The sequence below is a fragment of the Lates calcarifer genome, linkage group LG20, assembly GCF_001640805.2.
Source record: "Lates calcarifer isolate ASB-BC8 linkage group LG20, TLL_Latcal_v3, whole genome shotgun sequence".
Classification (NCBI taxonomy): domain Eukaryota; kingdom Metazoa; phylum Chordata; class Actinopteri; family Centropomidae; genus Lates; species Lates calcarifer.
Window position 1 is genome coordinate 9,869,667 of NC_066852.1, and position 12,726 is coordinate 9,882,392.

At 39.6% G+C, this 12,726-nt stretch overlaps 1 protein-coding gene across 1 annotated transcript in view; it reads right to left on the bottom strand.

The window, feature by feature from the left end:
• The window catches only part of nlgn2b (neuroligin 2b), a 63,971-nt gene that overhangs the window by 37,495 nt on the left and 13,750 nt on the right, over nucleotides 1–12,726 (bottom strand). Inside the window, exon 2 of the mRNA XM_018691340.2 lies at nucleotides 1,326–2,074. Within this exon, the coding sequence (XP_018546856.1) occupies nucleotides 1,326–1,842 (517 nt within the window). The 5' untranslated portion in view covers nucleotides 1,843–2,074. The remainder of the gene's footprint in view (nucleotides 1–1,325; nucleotides 2,075–12,726) is intronic.

Sequence of the window (12,726 nt, forward strand, 5' to 3'; positions counted from 1 at the left end):
GAACTGGAAATTAATTTATACTCATGGGAACCTTGAATGAAATTTTCAATATCTGATTAAGAAGTTATGTTACAAGTGTTCCTTTGGTTTGTTTCTCTCATTAAGTTTTGCACCGATTAGATTTAAATGACAGCATAAGTGAGTTACTGGTTTGTCAAAACTAAACAGAGGTGAAAGAAGAAAGAAACATGACAGATTGATAAATAATATTTACAATGTTTTCCTTTGATACAGAGTGTTTTAACGCATTTTTCAAGGACAGTTGGATTATGCACTTATTTTTAACCTTCATAGAGTAGAAGTAGACAAGCTAGCAAGGACTACAAGGATACAACAGAAGACAGAATTGAGACTAACAAGAAATTACTAGAATATAAGTAACAGTAGCATAAAATAAAATACTTTTTTCTTTTACAGTTTTAAAGAAAATGTTGTAAATACAAGGACTTATGTTGGTGAGAGATTTCTCCTTTTGTACTGGCTGAAGTAGCAAAATGTTAATGGTGTGAATGAGTCACTGTTTTATTTACTAAATCACTGGTTCACTTTGTTCAGTCACTCAAAACATGTGACTTACTCTGCATTGCTCATGCAAAAGGTTAACGTTCGCAAGCAAATACAATTACTATGATGGAGATATAATGTTCATGGATGATTTAAACAAATTAGTGTTAAGTTGAGTTAAAACGCAGCATGTCCCAGTGTGGCTAATTGGTACAGAAATGAAGTCGTGCATCTTCTGTATTATTTTGAAGCATTTGATTGAATGTTTGAATTAATTAAATATGAGCAATAAAAGTTAAGTGTTTCTAATTGCTTAACAGAGTATTAGCAGAGGGAAGATTGCATATGTGACTATGCTGTAGTTTGTACATCTAGAAAATGATTACACTCAATAACCAATAGTAACTGAGACTGGCATTAATACAAACCCAGGGGATTATCAGAGAATATATTCTTTGGTAATCTCTTGAGTGTCTTTTGGCTCACGTTAAGAGCTCTTCTACCACAGAATATAATCCTTACAAATTTATCAAAATGACAATTATTCCAGGAAGTACTCACACAAATTTCTGAAAATGATCTACAAAGTAGAAGCTGCTCTTAGACTGTGAAACAGTTGTGACATAAAGTAATCTTCCTTCTCAGTTTGAGGCAGACAGACATTTTTTTGACCCATTCTGAATTAAAAAAAAAAAAAAAAAAAAAATATATATATATATATATATATATATATATATATATATATATATATATATGTGTGTATGTGTGTGTGTAAAAAACAGGCCAAGACTAAGCTAATATGAGAGTTTGGTCTCACTCACCATCTTCAGTGGGTACGTAAATGTTGAGGTAAAGGCAGTCTTCGCTCTGGTTCTGAACATAGGTGGCTGCAGCATCCAGGTTGTCTGTGAACCACACTGGCAGCATGATCTCAGGTAAAACCCCGTGCACGTTCTGGGGACACACGGGTGCAAAATGGGTGGCATTGCGGATCTCTTGCCAGGAGCCCGGAGCTTCAGGAGGCTGGAAGCGACGCTCGCCGATAGGTGCAGTGGCATATGGCACACCTAAGTACTGTTCCACGGGGCCCAGGATCTCATTGCTGAGCTCCTTCCTGATACCACGGACCTTCCCATAGCCTGTGGATACTATGGGGTGTTTCAGGTCAACGCGCTGACATGAGGACAGGGTCAGGTGTAGCACTAGTCCCAAGAGCCACACCAGACAGTGATTAGCAATCTGCCGAGAAGTATAATGATGTTTCCCACCATAGCCTTGGTGGCTGGCAGCATTAAAAGGAAAAAACAACATGTCCAAAATAAAGGCTCTTTTAGTCATATCACTAGGACTTCAGCTGGGTGTAGACAGGGATCACAAACTCAGTGGGTTATGGGAGATAACAAAGGCAAAAAAGAGGGTGTGTGGAAAGGGACAGGTTAACCGTTTTCCTAGGGTGACATGGTGAGGCAGAGGGTCAGGTAGCATTCTCAGGTGGACTCTGTGGTCTCATCCATCATCCTCTTTGGAACTCCTGATGGGTCCAGAGCTGCAGTCAGTGAGCCAATTACACCTGGAAGACACAGACAGGTTGCAGGTTTGAGTCAGTGCGTGTGTGAATGTGAAAGGTGTGCTTGTTAAGCCCCGTCAGTGTGTTTAAAAAGGCACAAGAGGGCAAAATGGGTACGCTGAGTTTAACTAAGAAGTGTCTGTTTGGTCAAAAAGGAAGGAATGATGACACTTTGTTGTGGATGATTCCTTTGTAATACATTTATAATACCCCATGGATAAACTCTACTTTTCTGTCTACCACAACAGGCACCAAGGGTTACATTTGTTATGTCATGTGATTTTGTCATTTTGAAGATTGATTTAATATAAAATCATTGGTGTCAGTGACAATTTAACCACTTTTGTTAAATTTGTTTCACTAAAGTTTAATTCCACTGTGGCACAGCATTTCTTATAATAATTCAAAACTCAACATACTGTATGCACTGTAGGAGAATGTATCATTTATTTGGCCCTGCTAGCAGCGTGACTCAAGGGATGGCACTACCAGTCTGTCAGTTAGGTCAGTCACTCCAGCTGTTTAATCCTGACTGAAATATCTCAACAACTACAGGGTGAATTGCTTCATTACCACTTTGGTTTATTACTAAATACCTGCAAAGCTAATGATATTTCCATCAGCCTCAGCTGTATTTTATGTCTAGTGCTAATTAGCAAATCTTAAAATGCTAAAACGCTGATCTACGATGGTGAACACAGTAAACATCAGCATTTTAGCATTGATGGTGCATGCATATTAGCATACTGGCATTAGCATTTAACTCAAAGCATCGTTGTGCATTAGCATAGCCTCATAGAATTGTGGCCATGACTAACAGAGGCCAAGACTACTTTGAATTTCAGTTAATACTTTGTTGTGCAATGTTCCAAATTTAACAGTATTAATAGCATTTATTTTCACTGAATGTAAAACCCCTGAACAATGTTTTTGCTACTACCATGGAAAGTGATATGTATGTGGTTTTATTCATCTATTCATCTTTTCCTTTGTGTCACCACAGTATCATCTGACTGCAGTATCAATCTTGCCTTACAATTTTAGCAACACTTTTAGGCTGCTTTTCATGATAAGTAGCTTGGTTTCCTAAAGGTCTTGCCTTCGAATCAGTGTCTTGTATCCAGATTGTATACAGAGTTCATTTCACAGTTGACACACCATTGTATCTCAAATTAAACTGTCAGATATCACAACCTTGCTAAATGTGAATATAACCTTGTAAATCACATCTGTAACTGCAGCTCATGTGATGCTTTCACTCTGCATTTTGGGGTGCAAACACATGGTTACATTTAGAGCTGTAAAGTTATGATTACATCGCCTCCAGTGCACAATGGGAGCGCAAACTGTGGTGAGAGCCAAAGGTAGACCACGAGGTTTGTAGATTTAACAAGTTCTGTTCCATTACCATGAATAATCTCTGCTTTAATTTACTTCTGCTTTCACATGCTATCAGAAATACTGGAAACACTGGTTCCCAATTTAGAAGTGGAACTTGGGAACTCGTGGGTTTTTCAATTATTACTTCAGAAGGGAAGCTTACAATAAGCATGTAAAGACAGGGTTAAGTGTCTAAGAATATTTGGTCTGGCTGCAAAAACTTAATTTGCAGTCCAAAGGGAAACTTTTTCAATTACCATAGTGTAATGTGGCCCCTGCTTCATATTTTCATCTTCCAGATAATTACAGTACTTTGAAGTGTAAAACAACACTTGTCTTATAATTAACTTCAACCCACAGAGAACATGAAATAAATAAAAGCACGTTCACACATCATTCTGAGGAGTGAACGAGCAAAACCCCAGTGGCCCGGTACCTTTTTCAGCCATCCACACTGTGTCAGAGTTAGCCTTTCCCTCTCAACTCAGTTCAGTTGGTTCTTGCCTCCACATCATTACAGATGAATGGGCAGTGCTTATCGCACTCTGGCTTTGGGAGACAGAGCCGTTTAGGTGTGATAAAGGCTTTATGTGGCGCTAACTGTTGGTTGAATGCCACCTCATCCCTCCACCCTCAACCCTGCAATATCCACACTCCACTGCCAGCCAGCAGACACAAGGGATGACAGTAAAATACAGCACGAAGATGGTGTGCAACATTACAGGATGTTCAAAGTTAGTGATGCGAGCGGTACTCTGCTTCATTATAGGACAAAACAGTGACAAGCTGACTGGAAAAATATTCAGTTCATTAAAGCCCTCTTAGTGACTGCATCTTATGACAACTCCACACATTCTAAGGAGGAAGTAAGATGTGTCAGGACACCTAGAATCCTCATCAAAAAAGTTGGTGTGCATACATAGTCAAGCTGAAAATCCAACTTAGAAAAAGATTAATGTGAATTATACACAGTACATGACTTTCTACACTGTGTTGTAAAAGACTCGCGTGACTTATTTGGAACAAGAGGCAAATAAAGGATGGAGACGTGTTCACTCCCCCAAACTGTTCTGTCTAATTTTTGCATTACCATTATGTACCCAGCCAAATACATTTAGGAATAGTTTGCCATTTCAGGAAATTCGCTTATTCATTGTCCTGCCCAGAGTTAGCCAATGACGATCGATGCCGCTCTAATATCTGTCTGTTAAGCTTTATTTAGGAGACAGTTAGAGTTAGGTTGGGGGGAAATAGCTAGCATGCCTCTGTCCAGAGCCTTTAAAGCTCACTAATCAACAACAATCCAGGAAGTCACTTCTCCAGGCCAAGGGTGGGGTGTTAGTTACCACTGGCATGTAATAGAACCCCAACTTTTGTCTTTAGTCAGAGTTTTTCTTACTCTTAACTGTGATAAGTCAACCCATCTCCTCCACGGCTCTTCTGCTCCTGTGTGCGGACATGTATGCGGAGACATACATGAAACAGGAAGCGGGCGTGAACATAAATTCTTTTTTAAACATTTTTTCTTTGGCGTTCTTGGGAGGGCAGGGGGTCGAGGTAAGACAATGGTAGGGGAAACACTACACACATTCTACTATTACCCATAGTGCAACTTGACAGCCAACAGTCAGGTTAGACAGTTCTTCAGGCTTCATATACTTTTTTTTATACATAGTACTAATCTCCCTAGACTCTAAACTAGACTATAAACTTTAATGAGTGCGAGCTTTAAAGCTGTTGGTAGATAGATTTTTTTTACTTTCAGAGCCTGGCTAGCTGTTTCCAGTCTTTACGCTAAGCTAAGTAAACCGGCTGTAGCCTGACATTTAACAGTCAGATATGAGATTTCTACTGTTCTGATCTTTTCATCTAACTCCTGAAAAAAAGTAGATAAGTGTTTTTCTTACAATGTCAAACAAGTGCTTTGAAGGACCACAAAATGCTTTTGAGAGCCAAGAGAAAAAATTAAACACATGCACTGTGAAGACTATCATCTTCACCCAAAAACTACACAAAATCAGTAGCATTGGACATTGGTAAGATCAAGAGGGAGACAGAATGCAGATTTAAATACTGTAAGTACAACCACACACACCCATCAATAATTATACAATATGCACTATACAGAATACTGCGTAAAGTCTGTGATTTCAAACAGTACTGGATTATACAACAGCTGCTGTCACTGCTCATTGTTTCATTTGTTATATTTATATACACATTCTGACTTTAAAACAGGTAATATCCAGCACAGGCCCAAGGTCAGAATACCTTCAATATGCATAGTAGTTCTAGGGATGCATACAGGAGTATGTCCTTACTGTCTGGGATAGCATAGCTGGGGGTCAAATGTCTGTAGCCTCTCATGTTATTTTCTGTATTGCCTGCCTCCCTGTATGTAGGTGCAGCATTCACATACACATGCACACGTGTGTAAAATCCAACGAGGCATCAGATGTTGCATCTGAGTAGAGACTCTACAGTAAGCACAAATTGGTCTGTTCTCAACCTCTCACATGTGACTGGCAAATGGTAGTAAACTAACATCCCTAACATCTGTTCGTGTCAACCATCCGTGAGTGGAAATCGCACTGAGCGTGAATATTCACACATAAAAATGGTATGAATTGACACACAAATCACCAGGCTGATGTAAGCTGTTTTCTGTTTTGTTTTATATAATAGGTACTCCTGTCAGGTGGTGCTGTTTGGGAAGGTAATGTCTCTCTGCCAGTGGGACACTTTTATGAGTATGTTCAAATGGAATGGTCAGAGTGGTTTGAGGAAAACGCTTGTCTTGGGATTTTATATTGCTTTGTTTCCACTTTGAGTGTTAAAACTACATGCGCTACTTCAGCTGTCAAGCTGCTCTCCTCTGCTAGTCAACATCTGTGGATGACAAGCAGCTTAGCAAGCCAGAAACAGAGTGCTGAGTTTCTGACTAAACTTGCTTGTCTGCTATCTACTGTCACTGTGCTGAGAAAAAGAGACCTTTCAATGCAAAAATAAAACTATGCTTTGGTGGCTATATGTTGTATTCTCTTGGAACCAACAATGTCTAGATACAGTAATCCATTACAATGCATTGATAACTGAAGGGAAAGAGAAGCAAGGGACATCACTAATGGTATTTAGAGTTTGTATGCATTGACTTTGAAAATAAATCCATGTTATTCCTAGTCCCACGTCTTGTCTGAATTATCAACATGTCTTCCAGTCATTCCTTTCACTGAACCTGCATATGTGCCAGTTAACGATATGCTACAGGTCTCTTCCCTTTTCTTAGAGATCTTGGGGAAATATATGGAGTGGCAACACAGCCTGTCACACCTTAACTGGAATAATCTGGTCATAGCTCTGCCCTCTACAACCAGAATCCAGAGGACAACCTGACAAAGTGGCCTACTTTATTGATTCTGTTGCTACAGATGGTGAAGCAATTAACAATCTGAAAAGCTCTAAGGCGCTGAGTACTTCCTTAGTAATAAAGTCACTGTGTTTTATTAAAGGAGATAGAAAAGAACCTTGTCTCTAGAGCTACTCTGAGCTTCCAAGTCCCACATCACCACATCACTTATGCTAAGCTAACTTAGTTTGTTACTGCTATCCAAGGCTAATTTCTTGGGTCACACTTCAACACCACTCTCATGTGTGTATGGTAAATATGAGGGTACTGCCAGCTAACTTAGCTTTGCACAAAGACTGGAAAACAGGGGGAAACAGCTAGTCTGCCTCTGTCCACAGGTAATTATAGGTCTAAGAATAAGGTATATAAGCATGTACAAATGAACTGGCTATGCCCACACAGCATGATGTAAATGTAAGGCGCTGTATGGCTGTATGACTCCTCCTGTTTTGTGGAAGGATAAAGGAATGGCTCCTTTAGCAGGTAAAATGAGAACAGTTTATGCTGCCTTGATTAAAACAGATGTTCAGAGACCATAATGTTCCCTTAAACCTTAAATGGAGCGGGTAAGATGAATAAGTTGTCTTTCTGATGAAGTGAGAGTCTAACAGAGGAGTGACTCCTGAAACTGGAGCTAAGATTAGACTTGTCAGGCCGCATATGTAGGCTCAGCCAAAGGGCCCCATCCTCTTTTCACACTAGACATTGAAGCTGTCCAGAATCCGCCCCAATGCCTCCCTGTACAGACTGCTAGGCTGCAATGGGTGATACAAGAATAGGAGATGAGGGGAGAAATGGCTGCCGCTCCTGTGAGGTGCAGCATTATATCAGAATTCATTTACTCAAAAGCCACCACTGGAAAGGCCTGACAGTTTCTCTCCTTTGAAATCTGTAACAACTATATGATGTACCAAGGATGCTGAGGCATAGGCTTCCTACAGTATTGGGCAAATTAGTTCATTTTAAAATTGGGGTAGTGATAGGGCAGTTTCAGCCTATTCTTGTCAATTAGGATCATGTATGATTCATTTGCTTTGAGACCAAACATTTTTGCTTTGAGACTCAAATTAAAGCCATCATTTCATTTTAGGTCACAACATATGAATTTATTTGGTAGAAATGTCACTAACTGTCCAACTGGTTTAAAAAAATGTCTTTTAATTAGATAAAACGTTTAAGCCTCTAAAACATTTTTGTCTTCAACTATATGACGTGTCACATAATGAAGACTGAAGCCTCTGAAGACAACTGAAGGGATGCAAACGGTAATAGGCAGAGATCCGGCAGACTTTATGTCAATCGAGCTTTAAACCATATTAGGATTATTGTAATAGGATCACTGTTGAACCTTCTGAGGAGATACATATTTATTTTGTAATATATTCTTTCAAGCTGTTGAGATGGAAATTCGTAGCTGACTTCAACTGTGTCATTACAGCTGATTATAGCTGATGAGAATGTAACATTAAACAGGCAGGTTGATATTTGCGATGGACATCAGAGATAACAGCATCTTCAGAAAGTGTTAAGTCACAATAAAGTGTAACGTCACAGTTTATACGACTATCATGTAGCTTGATTTTCACAATGTCGATATTTTAAACACTGGGCAAAAACAGAAACTCTGATTAATTCAACTACTGTATGCTCACCAGAGGATTAAAGCAACATTATGTAACTATTTCACCTTAAAATAACAGCTTCAAATTCATTCTGATGGTACACTGACTTGTAACAGGGAGAATGGTTCCTCTGTCATGCCCACACTGCGCCCCGACTGCCTGTTCTTGCTCTATATAACTTAAGCGAGTGGGTACGATCTCCCGTGAGAAGTGCCTAGCTGAGTGTTAGTCAGTGGCTTTAACTGCCAAAATTAGGCCCAGCAAGTTCAACAGTAATGCCGAACTGTAGATCAGTTAAAAAGACTTGGAAGTCACTAAAAACCAGTGTTCATCTCTAATATCCAGCCAGGAAACTTAATATAATATCAAGAATTCTAAACAGAGTTTGGCATATTTGTCACAGTAATGGCACTTCTGGCTCCAGAAGTTAAGGCTGATAAGGAATATACTGTATACTGTTCTGCCATGTTTTAGTTCAGTGAGTGGGGCTACGCACTCAGAGCTCTGGTGATTGATAAGCTTTATTTTCTGCACATGAAAACTGCTACACCACGTGGACTCTGAGTCCAAGAGAAATAATAATTACCACTTGTGGCTGCAGAGGCTGCTGTTGCTCTGAAAAGTTACATTGTGTTGCTGTAACTCTTTCCATTTTGGACTCTAAATGAGGTTTGCTTTGGCGCCACCCTCAGGCTAACTGTACTAATAATGAGCATTTTCATTTTGCCAAGAGGATAGACCCTTTCATTTTAATGATCCCATGACCTTTTTCTGTAGCATTTCCTATGGAACAATACTGCATTTGTAGAAAACTGCAAAACTGATAGTATGTTGTTTGTTCCATGCTAAATCTTTAAATTCTACGGTGACAGACTTTTAGTATAATTTAAAATCTTAAATTGGCAAACCCTCACAGTATCACTAGGTGCGGGTGACAGACAAACACAAACTGAATATTGTTAATATGAATTCCTTTTCTTAAGCTTTTATAGACATTTATTTCTGATATATCCCATCTCCCAGACTGTCAGTCTGTCCCGATTTCTTGTTAAATCTCTCTGTGGAAAATCAGTTCTAGACAGCAATATCCAAACAAAGGTTAATCTGCGTGGGAAAATAAACATTTTAGGTTGGAAGTTCTTGTCACAGTGTTAATTTCATGGCGACCCCATAATTGCGGAAAACCGCCACGTAGTTAGTGCCGATGAAGCCTGTGAGCCTCATCCCACAATTTATTCTATTTACCATAAGCTCTCCAGCTCAATCAGATACCACAGGCGCTTCATCTGCCACTGCATTCCCATCCTCATCACACTGCAGCAAGACAAATGTGGATATATCCACAAGGAAATATCACTTTACACTTGTTGTAACTAAAGTTAACCCGAGAAATGACTGCAAACATCTCATCTTTGCTGCACAGATCCTGGCAGAGCAACAGAGGCCAAGCACTATTTAAATTACAGGTCAAAACAAATCATTACTGTATATTTCTTGACTACACTGCTCCATGAATTCACCCCAATAATTAACAACATGAAAACACAAATTAAGAGTAAGGAGAAAAAAAAGTTCACAAGTGTTCACATCGAAGTCAATTAAAGGGACCTTAATGAAGCATCAATGCATGTTATTAAAGCAGCAGCAGGGATCATAAAGCAGCAAGCAGCAGGAGCAGATAGGAGGAGTTAGACAAAAGGCCCTCTGTCACTGCTGGACCAGAAAATCAATATGTTGCTGTTGGTCACCACTGTTCTTTCTGCTTAACACCTGTAGATCACATGGAAAAGCCCTTATCTTACAACTCTCCACACCAGCACACAGACAGAGTAAGATATGTTGCCAGCTACTTAAAATGTGGTATGGATGAACACTGCTGCCTCTAGGGGGCTGTTACTTTTTATTCATCTGTTTTCTTGGTGTGTTTGGTAACTGCAAGTGGGAGAATGTGTCATAATGAAGCCAAGTAGTGTGTGCACAATCTGGTGAAACACTAATTAGTGATGATCTAGGTGAAATGCTAGCTGTGTTAGCGTGTGTATAGGTGTCTGTGGGTGAAACACACAGTTTGAGGGAGCAGTCTGACAGCTGCTTTGCCTCAAGCTTAAAGCTAATTTAAGAATAGAATGGCCCACTAAGTTAAACAGAGATGGCAGCTTAGCCATATTAACATGATTGCCCAGTCTTGCTGATATTCTGTTAAATGTAAAAATTCAAATAACAATAATAATGATGCTGATGATAATCTTTTTAAAGCCAGGGAAAACAGGGAAAACAGAAAAGGTGGTTTCAAAGATGAAGACAATACATAAAAGTATGTCTAGAGGGGTGCAATTTAAAAGGAGATTTACAGGATAACATTGAATTAACTAGCTTACGTTCCTCAGGCGGGCACGTACAACGCTAAGCCCCCCCTAGCAAAACTGCAATCAGCTTTATTCTTGGCTCCAGACTGAAGGAGAGTCAAAAGAGCCCAAGGAGCTCAGGCTGACAGGAAACTCAAAAGTCTGAATGTAGCCACGGGCCAGACGTCACTTTAGCCTACTTTAAATCTGATCATTGAAAAGTGATGACACCAAGCCAGAGCCCCACAGTATCGCCCATTTTTACATCATGATTTAGCCCCCTCTAGTCTGAAGAAGAGAGGTTTCCAATGTGTCCCATTTTTCAGGGCTCTCATGTAAAATACTGTCAATGTGTGCCTCGTCTTCTTGTGGGTGTGTTATGAACATTTTGCTCACAATGTGAAAGTCTGACTAATTCATTATCGGCCACATTACAACTACATCTATCTGACAAGCAAATCCCTTACTTTAATTGGAGAAGATCAGGATAGGATGTGTAGCAAGTTTGGTGGAATAAAATGCCATAAAGGTAATGGGATAGGCCACTATGCAGATCCCTAATATCATAACAGTGGCATGAGAAAAATATTCCAAACTCACTGTACTGTACTATTGAGTTAGTATTTGCTACTAGATGCCCTCCTGTGTTAAGCAAGAACACACACCCTTGCTCATTTCAATAAAAGATGCAATCAGGGATTTTGCCTCTGTAGACTAATGCAGTTTCTGTATTTGTCTTACTGGTGGTTGTATGTTCAAAACTGCTCACGGCAAAAGTGAAGACAGCTGCGATCACAGGAAGGAGGGGAAAGTCTACAGTTGCGAAGGCGGAGTGAGGCCAAGAGTGAGGTCAAAATAAGGAAAGAGAAGAGGGCGGCTTAAAAAAGGCACAGAGGAGTAAGGAGCAATGTTAGGAAACAGAGGGAAAAAAAACATGGCTAAAATAGAAGCAGGTGAAGGCAACACGGGTGACACGCGTGGTTAAGTGGTTTGCTGAATGTCAAGTTACAGCTCATCTTCTAATCCCTTTTCCCAAAGCTCCACCACACTGACGGTTTGCTAAGATAGTCTGGCAGTTTAAGATTAAAGCCTGATGAAAATCAAATAAAATTTATGTATGATTAGACCATAACATGTCGGACTGCATGGAATGAAGCACTAGTATTAATGCTGCTGATTTTCATACAGCATGCACAGGTGTCCATCAGTGGCCTTATTCTTACTATACTGCATGACAGCAAAAAATCATTCTCTGAGATATTTCATGAGGGAAAAAAATACTTTGATAGTCACCATCACATCTCAGTTGTTTCAGGGGCTTTCACCCTCTGTCTGGTCTGCAGTAAGTGCTCTGGATTGAGATCTGACTGATGTTTGAGCCAAAAAACTCCTTGGCTGCCTTTTCTTTATGTTTAGGATCAATGTCCTGCTGCACTGTTTTACAGTTGGGATGTTATGTATAAAAATGAGATACGAGCCACCTCTCCTCTGAAGCTGAGAGACAGCACTTTAACCTCGCAGCCATTGCTTCATTTCACATCAAATGTTCTGGAGTAGAATCAAAACATGTCGCTGTCCCAATACCTTCCAAATGCCTTGCACATATTTTCAAGCAACCGCTCTGCCTTTAAGTTTCCCTCGCAACTCATTTCAAACCAATTCAATTTCAGGAGTGTCAAAGGAGAAGCTGCATGGCTGTTTACTGTGATTTTATAAGCCACAGTTTAAAAAAAAAAAAAAAAAGACGATCTGTTTCTAGGAGGCAATAATCTTGACTTATCTGAGCAAACACAGTATGTTCTTTTTATATTTTTAAATATTTTCTCATTTACTGCAGGGATTTATTGGATTTAGCAAATAGCTTGGCTTTTGGAAGACCGTTTGTAAACTTTTATAGAACAG